Source organism: Eumetopias jubatus, unplaced genomic scaffold (genome assembly GCF_037043125.1).
Source record: "Eumetopias jubatus isolate StellerSeaLion01/CBP00866 unplaced genomic scaffold, mEumJub1_p1.0 scaffold_1, whole genome shotgun sequence".
Lineage (NCBI taxonomy): Eukaryota > Metazoa > Chordata > Mammalia > Carnivora > Otariidae > Eumetopias > Eumetopias jubatus.
Genome location: NW_028274807.1, coordinates 110241657 through 110268366, shown reverse-complemented (window position 1 = coordinate 110268366; position 26710 = coordinate 110241657). Strand labels below are relative to the sequence as shown.

Below are 26710 nucleotides of genomic sequence, written 5' to 3'. Positions count from 1 at the left end.
TTTAACCCATGGTAGTGAATTTAAAATGACTTCAATTATGAATAGATATTGATGGAGAGACTTCTATAAAGTTGTAAAGACAGGAGCATCTGGGTAAGTTCAGTCGGTTAAGTGTATGACTCTTGATCTTAGCTAGGTCTTGATCACAGGGTCTTGAGTTCAAACCCTGAACTGTGGTCCACACTGGGCATGGAGCTTACTTAAAAAAAATAAAAAAATTGGGGCGCCTGGGTGGCTCAGTCGTTAAGCGTCTGCCTTGGCTCAGGTCATGACCCCAGGGTCCTGGGATCGAGCCCCACATCGGGCTCCCTGCTCGGCAGGAAAGCCTGCTCCTCCCTCTCCCACTCCCCCTGCTTGTGTTCCTTCTCTCGCTTTGTCTCTCTCTGCCAAATAAATAAATAAAATCTTAAAAAAAAAAAATTGCAGGGGCTCCTGGGTGGTTCAGTTGGTTAAGTGCCTGCCTTCAGCTCAGGTCATGATCTCAGGGTCTTGGAATCGAGCCCCATTTCGGGCTTCCTGATCAGCGGGGAGTCTGCTTCTCCCTCTCCCTCTGCTTGCTGCTCCCCCTTCTTGTGCCCTCTGTCAAATAAATAAAATTAAAAAAAATTGCAAAGATAGTCTACCAATGTCTGACCTGTTAAATTTATAATCCTGGATAAACTTTTGTTGTACCCAGAGCCTTCAGACTTCCTTCTGGACACTCTGAACACCTGCAGCTGGACTTCATTCAACTGCCACTTAGTATGAGTTATCAATATGTTCTTGTTATTTTATGTGTGTGTTTTCTGGATGGATTGAAGCTTTCCCTTGCCACAAGGCTGATGCCCTCACAGTAGCAAATAAACTATTAGACAATGTGTTTCCCATTGGTGTACCTTCCCTAATCCCCAGTGATCAAGGCACTGACTTCACCAGGCAAATCATGAGCCTTAACAAAAGCCTGGCAAACTTCTTGGAATTATCATTGCTCTTATCACCCTCAATCATCAGGCATCAGAAAGAACTAATGATCCTCAAACTTAAAAATCTCTAAACCTGCTGAAACTACTGGACTTCTTAGGCCTAAGGTATTGCCTTTGGTCTTGCTGACCATTTGCAATATTCCCTTTGAGAAACAAACCCATTCCACACAAGAGGGTCACCAGTAGACCAATGTCTATTGGCATACAACTTTCTGCTGATTCTTGTCATCTTGTGCTAGTATGACCAGCCACTGTAAATCTCTAATGTCTTATGCTCAAGGCTATCATCAACAGGTTAAAAAAGCCTTCCCAGATGTCAATTCGAAGGTCCCTGTTAGTCATAATCTGGAGTCTGGTGATATTTTGGAAATATTATCAGAAGATAGTCCTCAAGCTCCATTGAAAGGGACCTTACCAAGTGCTTCTAACCTGGCATTACTGCAAAACTACAAGGGATTGGATATGATACTCACAGCTGAAGAGAGCTCCACCTGACATCCGTTCCCGGATAGATGCTGGAGACCTCTGAATCAAATTGATAAGGAAGAGAGAGGTAGCTGACATTGAGGTAGATGGCTTCTGCCCAAAATGACAGATCAAAATTTCATACTTTAACTAAACAAGAAAACCTTCTCCTTCTTTTCCTTGTCTTTACTCTGGCATTGGTCTGGAAAGATAATGCCATCATCCATATCTCCCAGGCCATTGCTAAGGGCAGTAACCTTTCAGACTGCTGGATTTGTCAAAGCTTTTTATCTATCCTTGATGCTCTTGGTACTCCTTATAAGGAATTCCTCTTCTATTCTCAGTGTCATTGCAGACTGCAATCATCCCCTCCCACCCCCTTAGAAATCTCTTACCAAGTTCAACTTCCATGGCCGGAATATCTAGTGCCTTTTTACCTTTCTCCAGTAATGACTGTACTTACCTATCTAAACACAAATACCTTTGTAAATCTTAATATATTTGCACCCCCATAGTCCCATGATTATCTAGATCGTATCTGTTCTCACCAAGAGAACTTACCAGCAGCACCCTTCTTTGCAAGACATTTAGAACAACACTCTATTTCAGGTTTAGGGATTCTCTTCTTATATGCACTGAAAACCTGACTGACTCTTGGTTTGAACCAGCAAATGCAGCAGTCCCTGTGAACAAATCCATTAATAGTACCTCCCTAATGGTAATGGTCTGTGTGCCAACAGGATTTATCTTTGTCTGTGATGGTTATAATTCTTCTTGGTCCTACGAATGTCTAGATGGCTGGCACACAAGCTGGGCAATGCCTTCTAGGTTATCTAACTGTGCCCTTAACTTTCCATAGACAACTAAGATACTTCATTAGTCAACTCTCCTGTATTTACATCACTGAGTTAGAAAAGACCTATGAGGAGGAATTCATAATTCAGGATTGCTTTCTTTGGCAGGGCCATACTTCCCTAGTTAGGAGTGAAAATAAATAAAGATATGATCAGGAACTTCTTTTTAACTCCTGAAGATATTGCAGATTCCATTGCTAAGACAAGAGCTGCCCAACAAAGATTCGTAGGCTCTCTGGCAACATAGTTTTTGATAATAGGATAGCCCTGGACTATCTTTTAGCTGGGCAAGGATATATCTGTCCTATGGTCAACACCACCTGGTGCATCTGAATTAACACTTCTGGGGGAAGTTGAAACTCAGCTACATAAAATCACTAACAGACCATTTGGCTTAAAAAGGCAACTCCTTCAATGGGGGTTTTTATTTGACCTACTTGATTTTGATTCATATAAGTCTTGTGGACTATGGCTCTGAAGTGCCCTCTACACATTGGAAATTATTTTGCTTATAGTTATAATCTCCCTGTTATATTAGATCCTCTTAAAATTTTTAAATTCATTTAGGTGTGAGGGGGAGATGGCAGTGGAGTAGGAGGACCCTAGGCTCTTCTCATCTCACAAATACAACTAGATAACTATCAAATCATCCTAAAACCCCCCAGAAATCCATGTGAAGACTAGCAGAACAAACTCCATAACTGAACGTAGAGAAGAGGCCACATCGAAGATGACAAAGTACAGAGATGCAGCTTGGGAGAGGTATGGATTGTGGCTGCTGTGGTGGGGAGATGCAGTCATGGAGAAGGGCAAAAGACAGACTAACAGGGGAATGCATGGGGAAAATGAATGCCCATAGCAATTGGCCTGGAAAGTGAGAGGGCCCGAATTTTGTGAGTTCTTGCAACTAGCAGGACTTTAAACCTGGAGTTTTAAGGGTTGGTATGCTCAGCTCTGGGAGAGATTGGAAGGCATTGAGGCTTTACTTGGAAAGAAGGCAGGGCAAACAGCCCACAGACATATACTGTAGATCTGAAGAGTGCCTGGGGAGCAACTAGAGGTTTATGTCCCAGAGGTGCAGTGTTCACAGAGAGACTCCTCCAGGAACAAAGAAAGTGGAAGGCTCTATTTCCCTCCCCTGCACCTCAACATAAGCACAGGGCCACCCGTGGGAACCAGTGCAGCACCAATACTCACTACCTAACTTGCTTACACCAAGCCCCACCTGCCTGAGCTCCAGAAGAACTGCCCTTCCCAGTCAAGCTTGCCTGGGTCCCAGGGCAGTGGGCTGCCTCCCTCAGAAGACCAGCTCAAACCCCTGCCAACACCATGTCTCTTGACCTGAGAGTTTTGTGTAGCTTCAGTTCTGGTGGCAGTGGCAACAGATCTCATTTCACAAGCAAACCAGAGCACACTTAGTTAAAACACACCACATTTAGGCCAGGGACCAAACACTGCCAACAACAGACAGAGAGCCTCTGCAGACAACTGGCCTGAAGGATAAAGCAGTCACAACACAATAGCAGAGCTCACACAACACATTCTGGAGATACTCCTGGAGGCTCCACGCCCTGGGGAAAACGAGGTACTACGTTGCAGGGCACTACAGGAACTCTTCTTCATAAAGCCATTACCCTCAATAACAGGAGACATAGCTGACTTTCCTAACACAGAGAAACAGCACAGAGACTTAGACAAAATGAGAAGACAAAGGAATTTGTCACAAATGTAAAAACAGGACAAGGCCACTGCCAGAGTTCTAAGTAAAACAGATACAAGTAACATGCCTGATGGAGAATTTAAAGCAATGATCATAAGGATTCTCACTAGAGTGGAGAAAAGAATGGAGGATATCAGTGACACCATTAACACAGAGATAAGGAATAACATAGCACAGATAAAGGGCTCAATAAACAAAATGAGAAACAGTTGATGTAATGAACAGCACACTGGAAGAAGCAGAGGAACATATTAATGACCTAGAAGACAGACTAATGGGAAGTAATCAAGCTAAAGAAAAGAGAGAAACAAGAATTATGCAAAACAAAAACAGACTTAGGGAACTCAGTGACTCCATCAAATGTAATAAAATTTTTATTATAGGAGTCCCAGAAGAATAGAGAAATTGGGGCAGAGAATTCATTTGAAGAAATAATAGCTGGAAACTTCCCTAATCTCAGGAAGGAAACAGATATCCAGATCTAGGAGGCACAGAGAACTCCCAACAAAATCAACAATAACAGATCCACACCAAGATGTACTTTAATTAAAATGGCAAGATATAGTGATAAAGAAAAAAATTTTAAAGTAGCAAGACAAAGGAAGGCAGTTACATACAAAGGAACCCCCCCCCCCCACATAAGGCTATCAGCAGATTTTTCAGCAGAAACTTTCCAAGCCAGAAAGAAGTGGCATATATTCAAAGTGCTGAATGGGAAAAACCTGTAGCCAAGAATGCTCTGTCCAGCAAGGCTAGCATTTATAATAGAAGGAGAAATAGTTTCTCCAACAAAAACTAAAGAAGTTCATGACCATCAAAGCAGTTTTGCAAGAAATATTAAAGGGAACTCTTTGAGTGGAAAGAAAAGACCAAAAATGACAGTATGAAGGTAGAAAACAAAAAAGCAGTAAAAATGAATATTTATATAAAAAACCAGTCGAAGAACTCACAAAATAAAAGGATATAAAATATGATACCATATACCTAAAACATGGGGACCAGAGGAGTAAAGAATGGGTTCAGACATAAAAGACCATCAACTTAATACAGACTACTATATGTAGACGATGTTATGTACAAATTTAATGGTAACCACAAATCAAAATACCACTAATACATATGCAAAGACTCAATAGAAAGAAATCCCAAAATCTCACTAAAGAAAACCAGCAAACTATGAAAGAACGGATCAGAGAAAATCTTCAGAAACAACCACATAACAAGTAATAAAATGGCAATAAATATATCTTCTCTCTCTCAATAATTACTTTGAATTTAAATGGACTAAACACTCCAAAGATACAGGGTGACAGATGGATTAAAAAAAAAAAAAAAAAAAAAGACCCAGTACATGCTGCCTACAAGAGACTCATTTTAGACCTTAAGACAGCTGCAGATTGCAAGTGAAGGGATGGAGAACCATTTATCATGCAAATGGATGTCAAAAGAAAGCTGGAGTAGCAATACTTATAACAGGTAAAATAGGCTTTAAAACAAAGACTGTAACAGGAGACAACAAAGGGCACTATATAATAATAATGGCAACAATCCGACAAAGACATAACAATTGTAAATATTTATGCACCCAACATGGGAGCACCCAAATACATAAAGCGGTTAATAACAAATGACAGAACTAAAATAATGCAGTAATAGTAGGGGACTTTAACACCCCATTTACATCAATGGACAGATCATCTAAACAGAAAATAAACAAGGAAACAATGGCTTTGAATGACAGACCGGACCAGATGGACTTAACAGATGTATTTAGAACATTCCCTCCTTAAACAGCAGAATATGCATTTTCAAGTACACATGAAACATTCTCTAAAACAGAATACATATTAGGCCACAAAACCAGCCTCAACAAATACAAAAAGATTGAAGTCATACTATGTAACTTTTCTGACCACAACACTATGAATCTAGAGGTCAACAAGAAAAAGTCTGGAATGAGCACAAATACGTGGAGGTCAAATACCATGCTACTAAACAATGAATGGGTCAGGAAATCAAGGAATAAAAAAGTACATGGAAACAAATGAAAATGTAAACACAATGGCCTAAAACATTTTGGATGCAGCAAACACAGTTCTAAGAGGGAAGTTTATAGCAATTCAGGCATAACTCAAGAAGAAAAATCTCATATAAACAACCTAATCTTACACCTAAAGGAGCTACAGAAAAAAACAAACAAAACTCAAAACCAGCAGAAAAACGGAAATAACAAAGATTAGAGCAGAAATAAATACTATAGGAACTAAAAAAACAATAGAACATATACAACGAAACCAGAAGTTGGTTCTATGAAAAATTCAATAAAATTGATAAACCTCTAGACAGACTTATCAAAAAGAAAAGAGAAAGGACCCAAATAAATAAGAGATGAGAGAGGAGAAATAACCACCAATACCACAGAAATACAATTAGAATATTATGAAAAACTATATGCCAACAAATTAGACAACCCAGAAGAAATGGATCAATTCCCAGAAACATAAAACCTACCAAAACTGAAATAAGAAGACACAGAAAACTTGAACAGACCAATAACCAGCAAGAAATTGAATCAGTAGTCCAAAAGCTCCCAACAAGCAAAGGTCCAGGACGAGATAGAGGGCTTCACAGGTGAATTCTACCAAACATTTAACGAAGGGTTAATACCTACTGTTTTCAAACTACTCCAAAAAATAGAAAAAGTAGGAAAACTTCCAAATTCATTCTATGAGGCCAGCATTACCCTGATACTAAAACCAGATAAAGATACCAGAAAAAAGAGAACTACAGGCCAATATCTCTGATGAACATAGATGCAAAAATCCTCAACAAAATACTAGCAAACCAAATCCAACAATACATTAAAAAAATCATTCACCCTGATCCAGTGGGATTTATTCCTGGGTTGCAAGAGTGGTTCAATATTTGCAAATCAATCAACATCACATCACATGAATAAGAGAAAGGATAAGACTATATGATCATTTCAATAGATGCAGAAAAAGCATTTGACAAAGTACAACATCCATTCATAAAACCCTCTACAAAGTAGGTTTGGAGGGAACATACTTTAACATAAGGCCATATATGAAAAACCCACAGCCAACATTATCCTCAGTGGGGAAAAATGGACAGCCCTTCCCCTAAGTTCAGGAAGAAGACATGGATGTCCAGTCTCAACACCTTTATACAACACAGTATTGGAAGTCCTAGCCACAGCAGTCAGACAACAAAAAGAAATAAAAGGCATCCAAACTGGTAAAGTGAAATGAAACGTTCACTATTTGCAGATGACATAATTCTATATATAGAAAACCTGAAAGACTCCACCAAAAAATTGTTAAAACTGATAATTCAGTCAAGTCACAGGATATAAAATCAGTATACAGGAATCTGTTGCATTACTATACACCCATAATGAAGCAGAAGAGAAATTAAGAAAACAATCCCTTTTACAATTGCACCAAAAACAATAAGATAGGTAGGAATAAGCCTAACCAAAGAGCTAAAAGGCCTGTACTCTGAAAATTATAATACATTAATGAAGAAATAGAAAAGGACACAAAGAAGTGGAATGACATTTTATGTTCAGGGTTTGGAAGAACAAATGTTATTAGAATGACCATACTGCCCAAAGCAATCTACACATTTAATGCCATCCCTATCCACATATCAACATTTTTCACAAAGTTAGAACAAACAATCCTAAAATTTGAATAGAACCACAAAAGACCCCAAATAGTAAAAGCAATCTTGAAAAAGAAAAGCAAAGCTGGAGGCATTGCAATTCTGGACTTCAGGTTATATTATAAAGCTATAGCCATCAAAACACTATGGTACTGGCACAAAAATAGATACAAAGATCAATGGAACAGAATAGAAGACCTGAAAATAAGCCCACAGTTATATGGTCAATTAATCTTCAACAAAGCATGAAAGAATATCCAGTGGGAAAATGACAATCTCTTCAACAAATGGTGTTGGGAAAACTGGAGACCCACATGCAAAAGAGTGAAACTGGATGACTTTTCTACACAATAGACAAAAATAAATTCAAAATGGATTAAAGACCTAAATGTGAGACCTGAAACCATAAAAACCCTAGAAGAGCACAGCCAGAAATTTCCCTGACATCAGCCCTACCACTTTTTTGTAGATAGGTCCCCTGAAGCAAGGGAAACAAAAACCAAAATGAACAATTGGGACTACATCAAAAAAAAAAAAAAAAACCCACAAAAAAAAAACTTCCACACAGCGAAGAAACCATCAACAAAACTAAAAGGCAAAATTTATGGCATGGGAGAAGATATTTGCAAATGACATATCCCATAAAGTGTTAGTATCCAAAATATACAAAGAACTTATAAAACTCAACACCCCAAAAACAAATAATCCAATTTAAAAAATGGGCAGAAGACATGAACAGACAGATCTCTTTTAGGGAACACATCCAGTTGGCCAACAGACACTTGAAAAGATGCTCAACATCACTTATTATCAAGGAAGTGCAAAGCCAAACCACAATGAGATATCACCTTACACCTGTCAGAATGGCTAAAATTAACAACACAGTAAACAACAGGTGTTGGTGAGGATGTTAGAGGTAGGGAGCTCTTGTGCACTCTTGGTGGGAATACAAATAGTGCAGCAACTGTGGAAAATAGTATGGAGATGGCTCAAGAAATTAAAATTAGAACTACCATACAATCCAGCAATTCCACTTCTGCATACTTATCTGGACAAAATGAAGACACTAATTCAAAAAAATATATGCAGCCCTATGTTTACTGTGGCATTATTTACAATAGCCAAGATATGGAAGCTACCTAAGTGTCCATCAACAGATAAAGAAGATGTATGTGTATATATGTATATTTGTATCTACACACACACACACACAAATATTATTTGGTCATAAAAAAGAATAAAATCTTGTCATTTGTGATAACATGGATAAAGGATAGTATGCTAAATGAAATGTCAGAGAAAGGCAAGCACCATGAAATTTCACTTATTTGTGGATTCCAAAAAACAAAAAAGATACAGACAGACTCATAGGTACAGAGAACATTCTGTTATTTGCTGGGGGGTGGGGGGGGTGGGAAACCAGGGTAAGGGGATTGAAAGTTACAAGCTTGCAGCTATAAAATAAATAAATCATAGGAATGTGATGTACAGCATGGGGAATATAGTTAATAATACTCTAACAACTTTGTACCATGACAGATGGTAGCTAGATTTATCATAGTAATCACTTCCTAATGTATATAAATGTTGAAGCACTTATATTGTACACCTGAAACTAGTATAATATTGTATGTCAAATACACAGTGATAAAAAAAAATTTAAAAGAATAAATCACATATGGTTGTGCTTTTCCTGAACAGCTTTTTTTTTCATGTATTTAAAAAATTTGATCGTCATCCTGAATTGAGTTAGCTTCTCAAAATCTTTAAGTCCTACATATGTATCAGACATACTGATCTTTCCATATACATTTCCCCATAATCCCCTTTTTTCTTATCCTTAGATGTGTTTTATCTTTACTTTGTCACTTACTGGAGTGATAATTCTTGTAATATTTGATGTATTCTTAGAAGTCCCCATAACTTCTCAAAATTTTTTGAACAAGTAAAAATTTTAAAAAGTATTTTTATGTGTAGAAAGCTAACTTCTGTCTAAGACAGCAACTCCCAGATGAACAGGACTAGAAGTAGCCTTTCTGGATTAAATTTTAAAGGTGCAGTAATCCCTGGGTATTAATTTTTTTTTTCCTATTAGCCTAGATCTGAGAAAATGCCTCAGAATTTTCTTATTATTCTAATTTCCACATATTATTGCATTTAAAGAGCAATCAGTCTTGGACATCCTCCTTTGAGGTCTCCCTCTAATACACAGAATGTTGATTTTTGGGTTCCACTGGAATGGTCAGCATTCAAGGGTACATCTCGCCTCTTGAACCTGCACCTCCCCCCCCCCCCCCCCCCCCGCAACGCCCCCAGTCTTACCTGCAAGGCCTGCAAATCTGAGAAGGTCTTAGCCGGGATTGTATGAATGCCATTGCTGTGCAGCATTAGCAACTCCAGTTTGTTCAGGCCAGAAAAATCCGTTTCTGTCAATCTAACCAAGCTGTTGTACCTGAAATTAAAATGTCAGGCATAAGCTAAGCCTGTCAGCTGCAGTTCAGATGTCAAAGCAACAGTGCATGCACGCACGTCCACACACAAAGACTGTAGCTCCCTTTTTATTTATTTTTATTTTTTTTAAAAGATTTTATTTGAGAAAGAGAGAGAAAGCATGTGATGGGGGCAGAGAGAGAGGGAGAAGCAGGCTCCCCACTGAGTAGAGAGCCCAGTGCGGGGCTCAATCCCAGAACCCCGGGATCATGACCTGAGCCAAAGGCAGACTCTTAACCAACTGAGCCACTCAGGTGCCCCAATACCTCCCTTTTTATAACCTGTGCTTGAAGGAGAAAATCAAATGCTTAACATATACTGAGATTCATCAGATGCCACAGAAGGTCCGCCCACTCCCCAGTCCTGGCAGTCTCAGTTACACTGTCCACATTCCCCTTCCTAGGACATACCACATCCCTCCACATTTTCGACCCTTTCTGCATATGCTGTTCCTTCAGCTTGGGATGCCCTTGACTCCACCTCTCTCTACTTGTGACTCCTGGTCAGGCCCAGCCCATTCTTTGAGGACATGCCCGCCCCCCACCCCTTGCTTTTCCAGGTCGAATTTCTCACTATAAAGTAGTGGTTAAGAAACCTGGACTCTTAACCAAAGAGTTTGGCCAAATAGTTTGGCTAGGATTATGAATTTAGGCCTTGGTAGTCAGTCAACCCTGGGTAAAATCAGCAATCTTTCTAAGCCTCCGTTTCTTCATCTATAAAGTGCAAATAATAGAAGTGACTTACAAGGTGTTCTGAGGATTAAGTGAGTGAATACATGGAGAGTGCTTAGCTCAGTGCCGGATCACGGTAAGGGCCCAGTCAGTGTTAGCTATTATCATTAGTGATGGTTCCAAGGTACTTTGTATGCATTCTGATGGTTCTTACTAATTGTACTGATTGTGCATCTGTCTTCTCCCTTTCACTCTAGCTTCTAGAAGTGAATAATACATCTTGTTCATTGTTGTATCCCTGGCATATGGTAGGTGCTCACTATTATCAAATACATGATGTTCAATCTGACTGCATGTGCATACATACACACACACCACAGTTTTTCACGAAACTTTAAAATATAGTCACCTTTTAGCAGATTTAGTTAGGTTTACGTTTTTGAAAGAATTTTAAATAAGTCACTTTGCATGAAAAGAAGTCCAAGGGTCTTATTAAAGGATCTAACCAACTTTTCATACATACCTTTTATATATAGGAGGACACTTCCAGTGTCCTATTATCTCCTCTAATTCTTAACAGATGCTATTTTCCAGCAAAAAGGTAGCCAGAATGAAGTTCTTCTGTAATCTTGGGCCTCCCATCCTACGGAGAGTGATTTCAGGTTCTAGAACTTTCTCCTAGTAAAAGTTTACCAGGAAAATGTTGCTTGTTGTCCCTTACAAACTTAAGATCTTCCTGTGCTTATTTCAGACGAGAAATACTGTTAAAACAATTTTGGTTCATCTCCTAAATTCACAAGTTTTGTTTTGCTATTTTGGGGACAAAGCATCAGTTTGATCTCTCTTTGAGAAAGGGACGAGGGCCCCCACTCACCCTAAATTAATGCGCTCCACATCGGGTGAGATGCCGTCTGGGATAGAGGTCAGGTACCGAAATGTGCAGTGCACCTCTGTAGGCACATAGCAGGCACAGCGGCGAGGGCAGGCCTTGCCCCCAGGGCTGGCCACCAGGCACACCACGGAGGAGACCAGCAAGCAGGTGATTCCTCTGCCTTCCACCTTCATTCTGGGTCGGGGGGGGCGGGGAGAGAAATCACACCTCAGAGTTATAGGTATGGTTTGAGCAAAGTTCCAGTACAACTACACACACTAAGTCTGGTAATCTGGGAGAGGTTTCTGAAAGGTCGTAAGTAGCTAATTTCATTCATTTACAACTTGTATGGTAAAACTTACTCTTCACATAGCCTTGTGATCAAGTGGGATATTAATTGTTGTGAAACTTCCTTCACAGCTTCTCACTTCTTAATGAAAAGCAATAATCCCCATGACTTAGAGATTCAAGAAAAGAAAAAATAGAGATCATAACAAAGGTATTATGCCAACGGAAATACAGAAGGCTTAGTTTCCTGTTTACCTGTTAGTTCTTTTAGACCAACTTTTAAAAAACCTGATTATAAAACTAATCATAGAAAGTTTGGAAGCTGTAAATAAGTAGAAGAAAATTACTCATATTCCCACCACCCAGTTATAATCATTAATATTTTGCTGTATTCCTTTCAGTCTTGTATAGGTGGTGTATGTTTCTGTGTGTATGTGTGAGTATATGTGATCAAACGAAATTTGTAACACATTTTATTCATTGAATATATAAGGTCTGTTTTTTGCTTCATTAAACCTTCTTCAAAAACATTTTTAAGAGCTATAATACTCCACTGGAAGGGTGAATAAATCTCAAACATGTCCTCTAGTCCTTGCCAAAAAAGACACATTGCACACTTCACTGCAATGGAATGACCATGAGCCATGGTGACTTACTGGATGAGATAACTTGAGTCTTGCACCTGCACTGGAATGGGCCACCCTTGACCCCTGGAACACAAGCTGCTGGGTGCTTTTGCTTTGCTTAGAATGTCCCTCTGTACCTTTCCTTGGTCCCTCCCCCTCCTCCCCCCCTCCACTTCCTCTTCCCCCTCCTCCTCCTGTCTGCCATGGGAGTCGAGGAGCATCATCAGGGAAGAAATATGCTCAGCTTCTTGGAAAAATGATCTCTATTACCCATGTGTGGGGCAAGCTGAGGGATCCAAACCTAATTTTCTCTTGAAATTCAGAATATACAAAGATTGCAATAAAATTTTTATTGTGCTTTTCTAAGAAAAGTGACCTTCGTAATTTAAATTAATTAATTTATAAATTACATTCCTCAGGATAGAATTGGTTTCTTTGGGATTATACCAGCAACTATCCTTTAGCCATAAACAACACTAAAAACAGATGCAGAATTGCTAGTCTTCATATAAAGATAATGGAATTATTATCAGAATTTAGTCCAAATTAAAATTTAATATAGGATTAATCACATGACTTTTGTCATTATAACCATCCAATTACAAAAATTTTAAGTAAACATATGATTGGAGACAGCATTTCCACCTTCCATCATTAGTTAAGTAAAAAAACAAATGATGAGACAAAGGTTATTCTCTCGTTCAGCTAGAAAACAGAAGTCCTGGGTTATGCCCACATGAGAGTTATTTAAAAGAATCACAACTCTACAAGAACGTATGGACAGTGCATTCCCACAAATTTAAACCTGAAAATGTATATAACGAAATAGAAATGGACAGTACCTGAGCTCTTTCCTGGTTCTGAATCCTCTCCTGCCCCAGGCAGAGACAGAAAATCTTAGCAGGAAGTGGAAAACTGTATCCCAAACTGAGTGAGGACAAGTTCTCTGCTCCCCAAAATGAGCAGATGGCTTAGGCTTTTCGGCTTGCAGCTCAGGAGTGATACTCTGGAGAGAGACCTGGAGGGCGTCCACAGATTCAGTGAATTCTAACCCGTGTGTGCCCACATTAATCCAGAATACAGAAGCATTCCTGTATTATAATTGTTACAGAAACAAAAGACAAAGTGGAAGTTTTAAAATTTCCTTTCCCTAAAGTTGTCATTGAAATATAACTATCACTCCATTTTTTCTCCCCAGGTCCCAGGAGTTTCTCTATTTTTGGACAGATCTGTCATAGATGCCCACAATAAGGGTCTCCAGCTACTGAATTAATCTTTGCTCAGAGTGCATCTTTTGCCTGGCGCCAGTCACTGAAGAGGTGACTTGCTCTTGCTTGCTTTAATGGCCCCTCGCTCCCCAGGGCGTCCTCCCCGTGCGCTCGCCGGAGCTGCTTCCTGCAGCGGGGCTCGCCGCGTTCCCACGCCGAGCCCCTAGTCTCTCGAGCGTCCCGTCCGTCCCCTTCCAGGAAAGGACTGGCGGAGCCGCTCACCTCTTTGCCCAGGTGACCAGTGGGCTCACGCTGTCAGCAGTGTCCCAAGCTCAGGCGCCGGGTCTCGGGACCTTTCAGAGCCGAGGAGGGAAGGCGGGGCGGGGACCGTGGTGACGTTGACTTATGTGTCTGGGGACTCCGCCGGGGCTCTGCGGCGCCCGGAAAATAAACGACCACCAAGCTCCTCTTTATTTTTGAGAGAACGCGGGACGCCTGTTCGCCTTCTGTCTCACTTCTTCCTAGACTTTTAATTCCCGTGCAAGTGGGAGCCGGTGGGCAGGACAGTTTCAGTGGCTGGACTTTCATGCCCACGTTGATCTCCTTCACTGTTGACAGGTGGGCCTGTGGGTTTCAGAGTTTGGCTGAGTCACCACCATCTGTAGCTCCCCCAAGTCCTGCCCGAAGGCTGAGAGTTGGCGAGGATAACCTGTGATACCTGCAGTTTGAATCTCCTGTTTGGCCCATTTGGAGAAACTCTCTTGTGAAAAGGATCATTGGAGAACTGGATTTAAATGCAATTATTTGCTCGGGTTGTGTTCCCCCCACCCCCTGTCTCCACCCCCACTGTCCAGGAATTGCCACTAGCCGCTGAGACCTTGTTTAATAGCTCCTGCATTTGTAGACCAGGCTTCTGATGTTTTGACTCATAAACACTGAATTAATATAACTAAAATGACCTTGTTTCACTTTCTCTGGTTATACTGTATATAATTTTTGATGGGAATTTGAAATGAATACTTCAGCCTCACCTGGGACCCTGTTTAAAAAAAATGAGTTCTCTGGGCACCTGGATGGCTCAGGTGGTTGAACGTCTGCCTTGGGCTAGGGTCGTGATCCAGGGGTCCTGGAATCGAGTCCGACATCGGGCTCCCTACTCCTTGGGAAGCCTGCTTCTCCCTCTGCCTCTGCCTCTCTGTCTCTCATGAATAAATAAAAATAAAGTAAAATAATAAATAAATAAGTAAAGAATTCTCAGACTCCATCCCAGAACCACCACTGAATCAGAAATTGCAGGGATGGGACCTAGAAGTCCGTTTGTTAACAAGCTTTCCAGATGATTCCTGTGTAGCTAAATTTTGAGAATTGCTAGTTTAGGGAAATAACTTCCTATAATGAAAACAAGCTTATCTTGGAGGTTTTACTCTGTGACAAGAACTATTATAAGCATTTTACAAATACTGACTCATTTAAAACTCAGGACACCACCAAAAAACCTAAAAGGAAAGTATTCATGTTATTTCCATTTTGAGGCACATAAAGAAAAGTGACTTACTCCAGGTCATTGCAGCTTTTAAGTAGAGAACCTAAAGTTGACTCAGACCCAGGCAGCCTGGCACTATATAGCTTTAGCAGTTAACCACAGAGCCATGTCTGCCTCACTCAGCCAAACACTGCGAATGTTCCATATCCAATGGCTAAGCATTCAAATGATTTATGGTGAGTAATAAGTTGGTTACCAGGGTGAAATTATAGAATCAGGGACTCAGAAGAAACTCTAGAAGCATGTGTGATATGAACATGGTCTTTAGCTCCTTAGAGCTGACATGGTTCTTTAGGTTAAAAATTCATGTGTGTTGTCCAAACTTGGATAATTACTTTGGAAATATGGCATATTTGTGGATTCTTGGAATCAAAAGTTTTTCTTTTAAAGCTCCTGGATGACCAACCGCATGGTCAAAGTCAATTTCTAACCAAACTCTGGACTCTCAGACCCCCACTAAGATAAACCACAGGAGAAGGACTGTGACATGTGATATCCCTTTTTTTCCCCAGGGTGGTGACGCGGGGCAAAGTTTTGTGCTGTCAGTTTTGAAGATAACCATTTAGGAATGCTTGCTTGTTTTCTTTTTATGAGGGAAATTTCTACAACTGCTTTATTTCTACAAATGCTGCATAATTCTCAAATATTCTCAAGAGATAGATGCTATAAGTATACCCATTTTTCAGATGAGATTCTGAGGATAAAGGAATTTAAATGAATCAGAGTCAGAATACAATACTGAATTAACTTTTAACTGCAAGGTCCCTGCTCTTTTTTTTTTTTTTTTAAGATTTTATTTGCGAAAGAGAGCGGGCATGCAGATGGAGGAGGAGGGAGTAGGGGAGAAAGGGTGAGGGGTAAGGGGAGAGAGGGAGGCAGGGGAGGGGGGAGAGGGAGGAGAAGGGAGCAGGGAACCCAAGATGGGGCTGGATCCCAGGATCCTGGGACCATGACCTGAGCCAAAGGCAGATGCTTAACCAACTGAGCCACCCAGGTGCCCCTGCAAGGCCCCTGCTCTTAAGACCCACTTTTCCTAGCCTTCTGCTCTGTTTACATTCACACTACTGTAAAATTTGAAGGGTCCACAGTATATCAAGGATTAAAGTGGACCATTCTCCTTTCCACCCATATTATTAATGCAATTTATTTCTATAGATTAAGATTTACAAATCATTTTCATTTTTTAGTATGTATCATTTAAAGTTTATAAGCAATATGTGAAATTTCAGTGATATTTTATAGAGGAAGAGGCTATAGTTGACTGCACATAGAATTTGCCAAGGTCTCACAGTTGGCAAGGAAATTTAGAGTTAATGTGAACTCCTACACCTGTTTCCTGAGCTATGATCATTCACCTATACTTCCAGCCTGGTTTGCTATTGTAATTACCTCTCACTACAGTTTACCTAATATATATTTTTTTTTAAATCACTCTTCTCTCCTTTTTAGTAAGTCTTTCCCTAATATTGGTTAATTTATAGGTTTGATATTTTTTCTAGTAAACATCACAAATATACATCTTTACCCTTTATATCACCCCTGAGAATTTACATCTCACATCTATGTCATCAACATTGCTTCTTATCCTGATACTTACATACTTCTTACTCCTCATCCTTAACATATCAACCATGCCACATCTCCTCTCACTCCCCAATCAGAGCACTTAATGCCAATAAACCAAACTCAAGCATTTACAAATCATATTTTAACTGACAATCATAACTTACTTATTTGAGAGAGAGAGAGCACAAGAAGGGGGAGGGGCAGAGGAAGAGGGACAAGCAGACGCCCTGCTGAGCCTGTTGTAGGGGCCAGATCCCAGGACCCCCAGATCATGACCTGAGCCAAAGTTAGATGCTTAACCGACTGAACCATCCAGGTGCCCCCAAATCCTAGATTTTTAAACTCACTCATATGCATGTCAACAGATAAAAAGATGTCAAAATTGTTATATATCTTTTAATCAGGCACAATCATTACTATCTCCCACCCTTATAATTTTCATATTAATTAACCAAATAATCTAGTCATCCACTGAGTGATTTCAACAGCACATAAGTAGACCTAAAATCCTGGCCACTACTTTTATGAAGTTACAGTCTAATGGGGCAAGGGATAAGTGCCATGAAAACAAATACTGTAGATGATAGAAATCAATCAGTATCAGCCTTGTTCCAATACAATTGTATCTCAGCCAACCAAAGTCAAACTGCAGGCCCTAAAGCACTTATATATCAATGAACTATTAGTATTCCAGACCCTCAGTCCTTTAATCATTCATAACACCAAATATGGGTACAATTTTCAAAGACTTAGAGATAATCTGAAGCCAATGCATTTTGGTCTTATGAATCCATAGACTCCAGATTACAGGAACTATAAAAACAAATTAGGAAGCAATTATATAGTCCAACCCTCAAGATGACAAAGTAGTGGTTATGAAGATAAAGAGAGATGTTAGATAGAAAGCACCATTTAGGAACCAATTGTTAAGAATGTATACAGAGAATAAAAGAAAAAAGGAATGATGGATCAATATTGTATTTTTGGTTGATGACTTCCAAGGATCCTGGGAAATCCAGGGCTAGCACAGAAAAAAGTGAGAACCCCACATAGATGCAGAACTGAAGGAAGACCAAGGCAAGCAAGCAGCACAATAATGGCCAAACTTAAGTCATAGTTGTCAATAGTTTAGAAATAGAGGTCCCACTGATGTAACTATCACACTCTGGTCATAAATGCTACACGTAGCTTTTGTAACAGGTACTTTATCAAAGGCCATGATTGGTGAACATTTACATTATTCATCACGATTTCTTAAGCATTGGCAGGAGATATATTTAAGAGACCTGGGACCGCTTATTTCTTTGAGATGAAGTCTCAGAGGTTGTCCAAAGGTGAATGAATGTTCATGTGTGGAAAAGTGGTGGTACAACATAGGGAGAATTTCATGAGCATTTTCTCAGAGCATACAGAGGGTGACTAGAGCTATGCCCAACAGGAGAACTCAAGTGCACTACAGTCAACTTCACTAATCACCCTAGAAGTAGATTTTAGAGGAGGAACAATTTCGAGGTGGATTCTGTGGTCAGTCACTGGGAAGGGGAGGGAAAGAATCCAGAACCATAATTATGGGTGGAACATACAGTGTTTGTTTAGGCCACTAGCCGCAGAAGGAAGCTTCCCATATCACTGAGGTATTCTTAGGTACTGAGTTTTGGAGTAAGATACTTTCATTGTCCTGACATACATGGTTGGAATTTTGAATAGGCTAAGGTCTAGAGAATTGCATCCTTGTCAGATGATGCCTTAAAAATTATTTTTTTAAAGTGAACAAATACACTGGTAACTTTTTTCTCTCTCCCTCCTATTCTCTTTTTCTCTCAGTTTGTGTCTTTGACTTAATTCTATATTTTATTAGACCTTATTCATTCTTCACTGATACCAAAATGCAGTGATTTTCCAAAGCCAGTCTCTCTGATGGTATAGTAAGAAAGCCTTGTTATTTCATACAAACTTTATATGCCTCATATCATTTATCTATCTATAGAGCTGTGTTTTCAAGTACATTACAGAATAAAGTACAGATAGAATAAGTGAAGCAGTTTCTACGGGGTCAGGTATCTTAGATTTTTTAGGACTTGTTTTACATGCATAATTCACAAAAATATTCTTTTTTATTCCTCATTATTTTAAGTCAGTGAACATAATTGTAAAATATATGAGACACTTCTCTTAAATAAGCTACAGACATGCTAGGAAATTATGAAAGAACAAAGATTTTTGTGGAAATATTCAATAAGCAAAGATTCCAAAGACCACCAGTCATCAAAGTCACTTTTTTTTTTTAACCTTTCCCCAGGAGAGGTTTTAATTAACGTGCTCCGAGGATAGCCATGGAACAATGCAGAGGAAAGTGTATGGTTTTAGCATAGGGTCAGCAAACTTTTTCTGCAAAGGGCCAGAGAGTGAATATGTTAGACTTTGTGGGCCAAAGGGTCTCTATCACTAGTATTCGATCCTCTCAATTTAGTGAAAGAAATCACAGACAATATGTACATGAATCAGCATGGCTGCATTCCAAAAACAAAACAAAACAAAACTATTTAAAGCCACTAAAATGTGAATTTTATGTAATTTTAATGTATTACAGAATATTACTTTGATTTTGTTTTCAACCATTTAAAAATACTGAAAAATTCCTAGCTCACAGGCCATACAAAGACTCGATTTGGCCATAGTTTTGCCTACTCTTGCTTCAAAGCTAAGCACTCCCACTGTGTCACGGAAGATGTGATCTGCACAGTGGCATTCATTATAATGTGGCATGTCACATTAAACTGTGATCTAGCATATCAATACAAAAGGGAAGAGTCTGAAGGTTTTCTTTCACTTCAAAATCTAGAATTAAATGGCCAAATGTGATTTAAGATATTCATCTTCAGTAGTGAAAAGTCACTTTCTGGATGGATTGTAGCAGTTTTGTAATTTGGAGTTTCTTTGGGCAGTATTCTCTCCGAATCTTGCCAGAATATAACAGTGACATATTCCAGCATTATCAAGATTTTGATATAGTGCTTAAAATATGCCTAACTAGACAGATCATTTAAAACTCTATAGTCTACAAATGCCCTTTTCCTTCTTCTTGAAATTCTATATTTAGAAAAGAGAATTTACTTCTGACCATTGTGAGAAGACTAAATCAAATTCCAGTAATCTATAAGAATAGATGCTTTTGCATTTGAAAAGAATGACAAATCCTAAAAGATAAAAGCACAGCCAAGACCCATGCTTAGGGACTTAAAAAAAGTGTGGTATGGGAGAAAGAGTTTAAGCAATAGGATGAGGTCATGAAGACAGCTTTGGATGAGATAAAGTAAAGGCCTTTAATATTAAATTAAATTGATGAATGCTCAAGGAACATGAGCCTAAACCAAAAGTATCACGAGTAAGACTTATCAAATATCAAAATACAGATATTTTAAGTTGTTATAATTTCCCAACACCTGAGCTCTCAGGCAAATCTCGTTAAAATTTCATATCTTGGGGTGTTTGGGTGGCTCAGTCAGTTAAGTGTCTCTTGATTTTTGTCTCAGGTCATGATCTCAGGGTCGTGAGATCGAGCCCCACATTGGGCTCCATGCTGGGCATGGAGCCTGCTTAAGAGTCTCTCTCTCCCTCTCCCTCTGCCCCTCTCTTCCTCTCTTAAAATTTTTTTTCATGTCTTATTTTTCTGCTAAATTTAAGTTAGGAAATTCATGTCTCCAAATATAGAACAGCAAGACTTTTCCATATTAAGCAGAGCAGATCAAAGAAAGCCTATTTGCAGTGGTTAAAAGAGTTGAAATGCTACAGCGGAAAAGGTTCACATGGTTTTTCTTTCCTGTGTCGGAAACCCAACTGCAATGAAAGGACAACTAGACTTTAAGAAAGGAAGCCCATTTATGAAACATAGCATATCATCTAAATGGTGAAGAAACTGCTGGAACACTTTTCCAGATAGGCGGTGCTGATATTTTTTTTATATTCCCCCTTCACTTTGATAGTGAAACAGGAGCAGGGTCTGGGTGCTCTAGCCAGCCTGCTGCCTCAGTGAACCCTGGGGGCCCTAGGCCACACCAGCCCTTAGCATTCCCCCACAGTGGCCACCCAGCCTGCACCTGCCTGAGATTTAGCCATACAACCAGGGTGGCCCTAGCATGCTAAACAACAGAACACCTCCAGTCTATGCTACCCAACCCACAGAGGCTTTAGTTCCTGCTGTCCCATGACCCCATAGGCTGCTCCCGCTTCAGCTCCAGCAGTCCTGCTAGGGTGGCCCCAGTATAGAGGAATGTAGGATCTCTTAACATACATTTGCTTTGGCTCCAACATCCCACCAGATCACCACATGTGCAGAGCACTCTGGGAAGCCCTGGCCTGTGTCTACTTCAGCTCCTGCCATCTGCCCAAGGCAGCCCTGGTGTGAAGTGCCCCAGGACCCCTAGCCTGTGCTCATTTGATCCAGCCAGGCAGTCTTCCAGAAATATGTAGTCTACACAGGAGATGCTCCTAGACAAGGCCACTCCTTCAAGACTCCTTCAAGGGTAGCTGTGTTGCCTTATTCATAGAAACCAATACAGAAAATGATACAAAATGAGGGGACCATAGAATATGTTCCAAACAAAAGAATAAAAGTTCAGAAAAAGAATTAAATGAAGTGGAGATAAGCTATCTACATGATAAAGAGTTCAAAGTAATGGTTATAAAGATGCTAACCAGACCTGACAGAGTGAATGAACTCAGGGAGAAATTCAAAAAAGTGATAGAAAATATAAAAAAGAACCAAGAGTTGAAGAATACAATAATTAAAAAGAAAAATACGCTAGGGTGGATCAACAGCAGATTAGAGGATGCATAACAGATCAGTGATCTGAGAGAAGACAGGGTAATGGAAAGAACCCAAGCTGAATAGAAAAAAGAAAAAGGGCATATAAAAATAAGTTAAAGAATCTCTGGGACAACATCAAGCATACAAACATTAACATCACAAGGGGCCCAAAAGGAGAAGAGAGAAAGAAAGGAGCAGAAAGCTTACATGAAGAAATAATAGCTGAAAACTTTTCCAACTTGGGGAAGGAAACAGACATCCAGATCCAGGAAGCACAAATAATAAGACCAAACAAGATAAACCCAAGAAGGCTTATACAAAGACATATAATAATTAAAATGTCAAAGATTAAAGATAAGAGTGAATCTTAAAAGCAGCAAGAGAAAAGCAACTAGTTACATACCAGGGAAGCCTGATAAGGCTATCAGCTGACTTTTTAGCAGAAATGTTGCAAGCCAGAACATAGTGGCATGAAATAGAGTTCTGAGATGAAAAAGCCTGCAACCAAGAATACTCTACCCAGTAAGGTTATCATTCAGAATTGAAGGAAAGATAGTTTCCTTTCCAAATAAAACTTAAATATCACTAAATTGGCATTACAAGAAATGGTCAAGACAATGATTTAAGCAAAAAAGGACATAAACTAGAAGAAAATTATGAAAGGAAAAAATCTCCCTGGTAAAAGCAAAAGTAAAGTGTATGTAGTAGATCAAATACTTACAGCTAGTATGAAGGTGAAAACAAAAAAGTAAAATTAATTTTATCTAAAGAATTAGTTATGGGATTAACAAAATAAAAAAATGTAAAATATAGTATCATATAGATAAAATGTGCAAGGGGAGGAGTAAAAACGCAACATATTTAAAAAAAAAAAAAAGAAAAAGAAGATAGCAGGAGAGGAAAAATGAAGGGGAGTAAGTCAGAGGGGGAGACGAACCAGGAGAGATGATGGACTCTGAAAAACAAACTGAGGTTTCTAGAGGGGAGGAGGGTAGGGGGATGGGTTAGCCTGGTGATGGGTATTAAAGAGGGCACATTCTGCATGGAGCACTGGGTGTTATGAACAAACAATGAATCATGGAACACTACACCAAAACAAATTATGTAATATATGGTGATTAACATAACAATAAAAAAATTAATAAAAAAACAAACAAAAAAAGAATCTGTTTAAATTTAAATAACCATCAATTTGATATAGAATGCTATGCAGTTAGGATGTTATATATGAACCCCGTGGTAACCACAAATAAGAAACTTATGATATACAAACAAAGAGAAATCCAAGCATAAAAACTAAAAGTGAAAAATCACAAGAGAAGAGGGCAAGAGAGGAAGAAAGGAACACAGAAGATCTGCAAAAACAATCAGAAAACAATCAACAAAATGGCAATAAGTACATACCCATTAATAATTACTTTAAATATAAATGATCTAAATGCTCCAATAAAAAAACATAAGGTGACAGAAAAAAACCAAGATTCATCAACATGCTACCTAGAAGAAACTCCCTTCAGACCTAATGACACAGACTGAAAATAAAGGGATGGAAAACCATATTTAATGCCAAGAAAGTGAAAACAAACAAAGAAACAAGCTAGGGTAGAAATGCTTATATAATGCAAAATCGGCTCTAAAACAAAGACTGTAACAAGAGTAAAAAAAAATTAAATAATAAAAGGATCAATCCAACAAGACATTATAATAATTGGAAACATCTATACATGCAACATAGGAGCACTTAAACAGATAAAGCAAATATTAAGAGATACAAAAAGAGAAATTGACAGTAACATAACCATGTAGGGAAACTTAACACCCCACTTACATCAATGGAAAGATCATCCAGACATTAAATCAGTAAGGAAATAGGAACCTTGAACAAAACACTACACCAGACAAATGTAACAGATGTATACAAACATTTCATCCAAAAACTACAGAATACATGCACTCTTCAAGCTTACATGTAATATTCTCACAGCATATAATATGAAGAAAGCCTCAATCATTTAAGGATATATAAATTATATCAAGTATCTCTTCTGACCTCAATGATATGGAACTAGAAATGAATCACAAGGGAAAAATGGAAAAACCACAAATGCATGAGAATAAACATACTATTAAGCAAACCATGAGTCAAGGAAGAAATCAAACAAAATTAAAAAATATCATGAGACAAATGAAAACGAAAACACAATGTTTGAAAATATATGATGTGCAGCAAAAGCAGATCTAAGACAGAAGTTAACACTGACACAGGTCGAACTCAAGGGACTAAAAAAAAAAAAAAAAAAAAAAAAAAAAAAGACAGATAAAGAACCTAACCCAGCACATAGAGAAACTAGAAAAATAGAAAAAAATGAAGACCACAATTAGAAGGAAACTATGAAAACGAGAATGGAAATAAATGAAATAAATATACAAAAAAATAGAACAGATTAATAAAATTAAAAGCTGGTTCTTTGAAATTATAACAACATCCAAAAAATTTTAGCGAGGTGCATCAAATTAAAAAAAACTAAAAACATAAAACAAAGAATAAAAAGGAATAGTTACATACAACATCAGAGAACCATAGATTATAAGATCCCACCATGAAAAATAATAGGACAAAAAATTAACAGAAATGGATACTTCCTAAAAACCACAAAATTGAAAGACTGAAGAAAAAAATACAAAATATAAACAAACTGAACACTGTATACAAAACTGTATAACTAATGAATAAAATTCACAGTAAAAAATAGTCTATCAATTCCGATGGATTCACAAGTGATTTCCAGGAAAGTTTAATGAAGATTTAAAACAATTATTCTTAAACTATCATAAAAAATAGAAGAGGAAGAACTTCCAAATTCATTCTATGAGATCAGGATAACTAAGATATAAAATCAGAAAAGTATAATAAAAAAGACAAAGAGGCAGTATCTCCAATGAATATAGAGGCAAAGATCCAGAACAAATTATTAGCAGACTAAATTCCACAATACATTTTTTAAAAAAAAAGCATATACAAAAATCAAGTTGGATTTATTCCAGGGATGCAAGGGTGGTTTCAAGATTCACAAACCAATCAATATCATGTATCATCTTGGCCACAGAAAGGGTAAAAATCATATGATCATCTCAAAAGATGCACGGGAAAAAGCACTTGAGAATACAAGATACACTCTTGAGAACAACTCTCAACAAAGTGGGTTGACAGGGCACGTTTGTCAACAGAATAAAGGCCACGTATGAAAAACCCACGGCTAACATCATACTCGATGCAGAAAGCTGAAAGCTTTTCCTCTAAGATAAGGAATATGACAAGGATGTCCACTCTCACCACTTTTATCCCACATGGTATCCTTCAGAAGTCCTAGCTGCAGCAGTCAAAAGAAGAAAAAGAAAGAAAAGGCATCCAAACCAGTGTGGAAGAAGGAAGACTGTCACAATTTGCAGATGACATAATACTGTATATAGAAAATCCTAAAGACGCTACCAAAACCATCGGAACAGATAAATGCATTCAGTAAAGTTTCAGGATACAAAGAAACAGAAATTGGTTACATTTCCATTAAAGTAGCAGACAGAGAAATTAAGAACAATCCCATTTACAATCTCACCAAAAAGAATAAAATACCTAGAAATAATTTTAACCAAAGAGGTGAAAGACCTATACTCTGAAAACTACACAACACTGGTGAAAAAAAACTGAAGATGACACTAATAAATTGACAGATAGTCCATGCTCATGGATTGCAAGAATTCATATTTTTAACTAGGTTCATAGAGCCCAAACCAATCTTCAGATTCCATGCAATCCCTTTCCACATCCCAATAGCATTTTTCACAAAACTAGAACCAATAGTACTAGAATTTGCATGGGATGACAAATGATCCTGAAGAGCCAAAGCAATCTGAAGGAAAAAGAACAAACCCAGAGGCAGACCAATCCCAGATTTTGAGACATAGGACAAAGCTGTCATCATAGAATAGGAAGGTCTTGGCACAAAAATAAACTCGCAGATATAGGGGACACAACAGAGAGAAATAAACCCACTCTATGACTGTCAATTAATTCATTAATTCAAAGTAGGCAAAGACATATAATGGGAGAAAGACCATCGCTTCAACAAAGGGTGCTGGGCAACCCGTGCAGCTACCTGTAAAAAAAAAAAAAAAAAAAAAGGAAACCAGGGGCACCTGCGTGGCTCAGTTGGTTAAGCTGGGACTCTTGATTTTGGCTCAGGTCATAATTTCAGGGTCATGGGATCAAGCCCTGTGTCGGGCTCCATGCCCAGCACAGGTTCTGCTCGTCCCTCTCCCTCCGCTCCTACACACACACTCTCTCTCTTTCAATAAGTAAAATCTTAAAAATAAAAAAAAAAGAAGAAAACCAGACCACTTTCTCACACCAAATATAAAAATAATCTCAAAATATGCTAGAGACCTGAATGCGTGACCTGAAACCATAAAATTCCTGGAAGGAAATAGAGGCAGTATGTCCTTTGATGTCAGCTTTAGCAACATTTTCTTAGATTAGTTTCCTCAGCCAAGGGAAACAAAAGCCACAACCAACTACTAGGTCTACACCAAATTAAAGAGCTTTGGCACAGTGCAGGAAACCATCAACAGAATGAAAAGGCAACCTAAAGAAGGGGAGAAGATATTTGCAAATGACATATTCAATAAGGTATTCCAGTTCAAAATACATAAAGAACTTATACAACTCAACACCAATACACAAACAAAAACAAATAACAAATAATTTGATTACAAAATGGGCAAGGGACCTGAATAGACATTTTCCAAAGACATGCTGATAGCCAGAGAACATATACAACATACTCAACATCACTAATTACCAAGGAATTGCAAATCAAAATGACAATGTGATTTCACCTTACACCTGACACAGTGGCTAGGATCAAAAAGGATGAGAAACAACAAGTGTTTGCAAG

The 26710-nt window shown here is 38.6% G+C and overlaps 1 protein-coding gene across 1 annotated transcript in view; it reads right to left on the bottom strand.

Moving 5' to 3' along the window:
* IGSF10 (immunoglobulin superfamily member 10) overlaps positions 1–11915 on the bottom strand; it is a 58341-nt gene extending 46426 nt beyond the window's left edge. The window contains exons 1-2 of the mRNA XM_028103064.2: positions 11724–11915; positions 10011–10140 (exon numbers count right to left, since the gene is read on the bottom strand). Coding sequence (XP_027958865.1) covers positions 10011–10140; positions 11724–11914 — 321 coding nt within the window. The 5' untranslated portion in view covers position 11915. The remainder of the gene's footprint in view (positions 1–10010; positions 10141–11723) is intronic.
* Positions 11916–26710: the final 14795 nt, after the last annotated feature.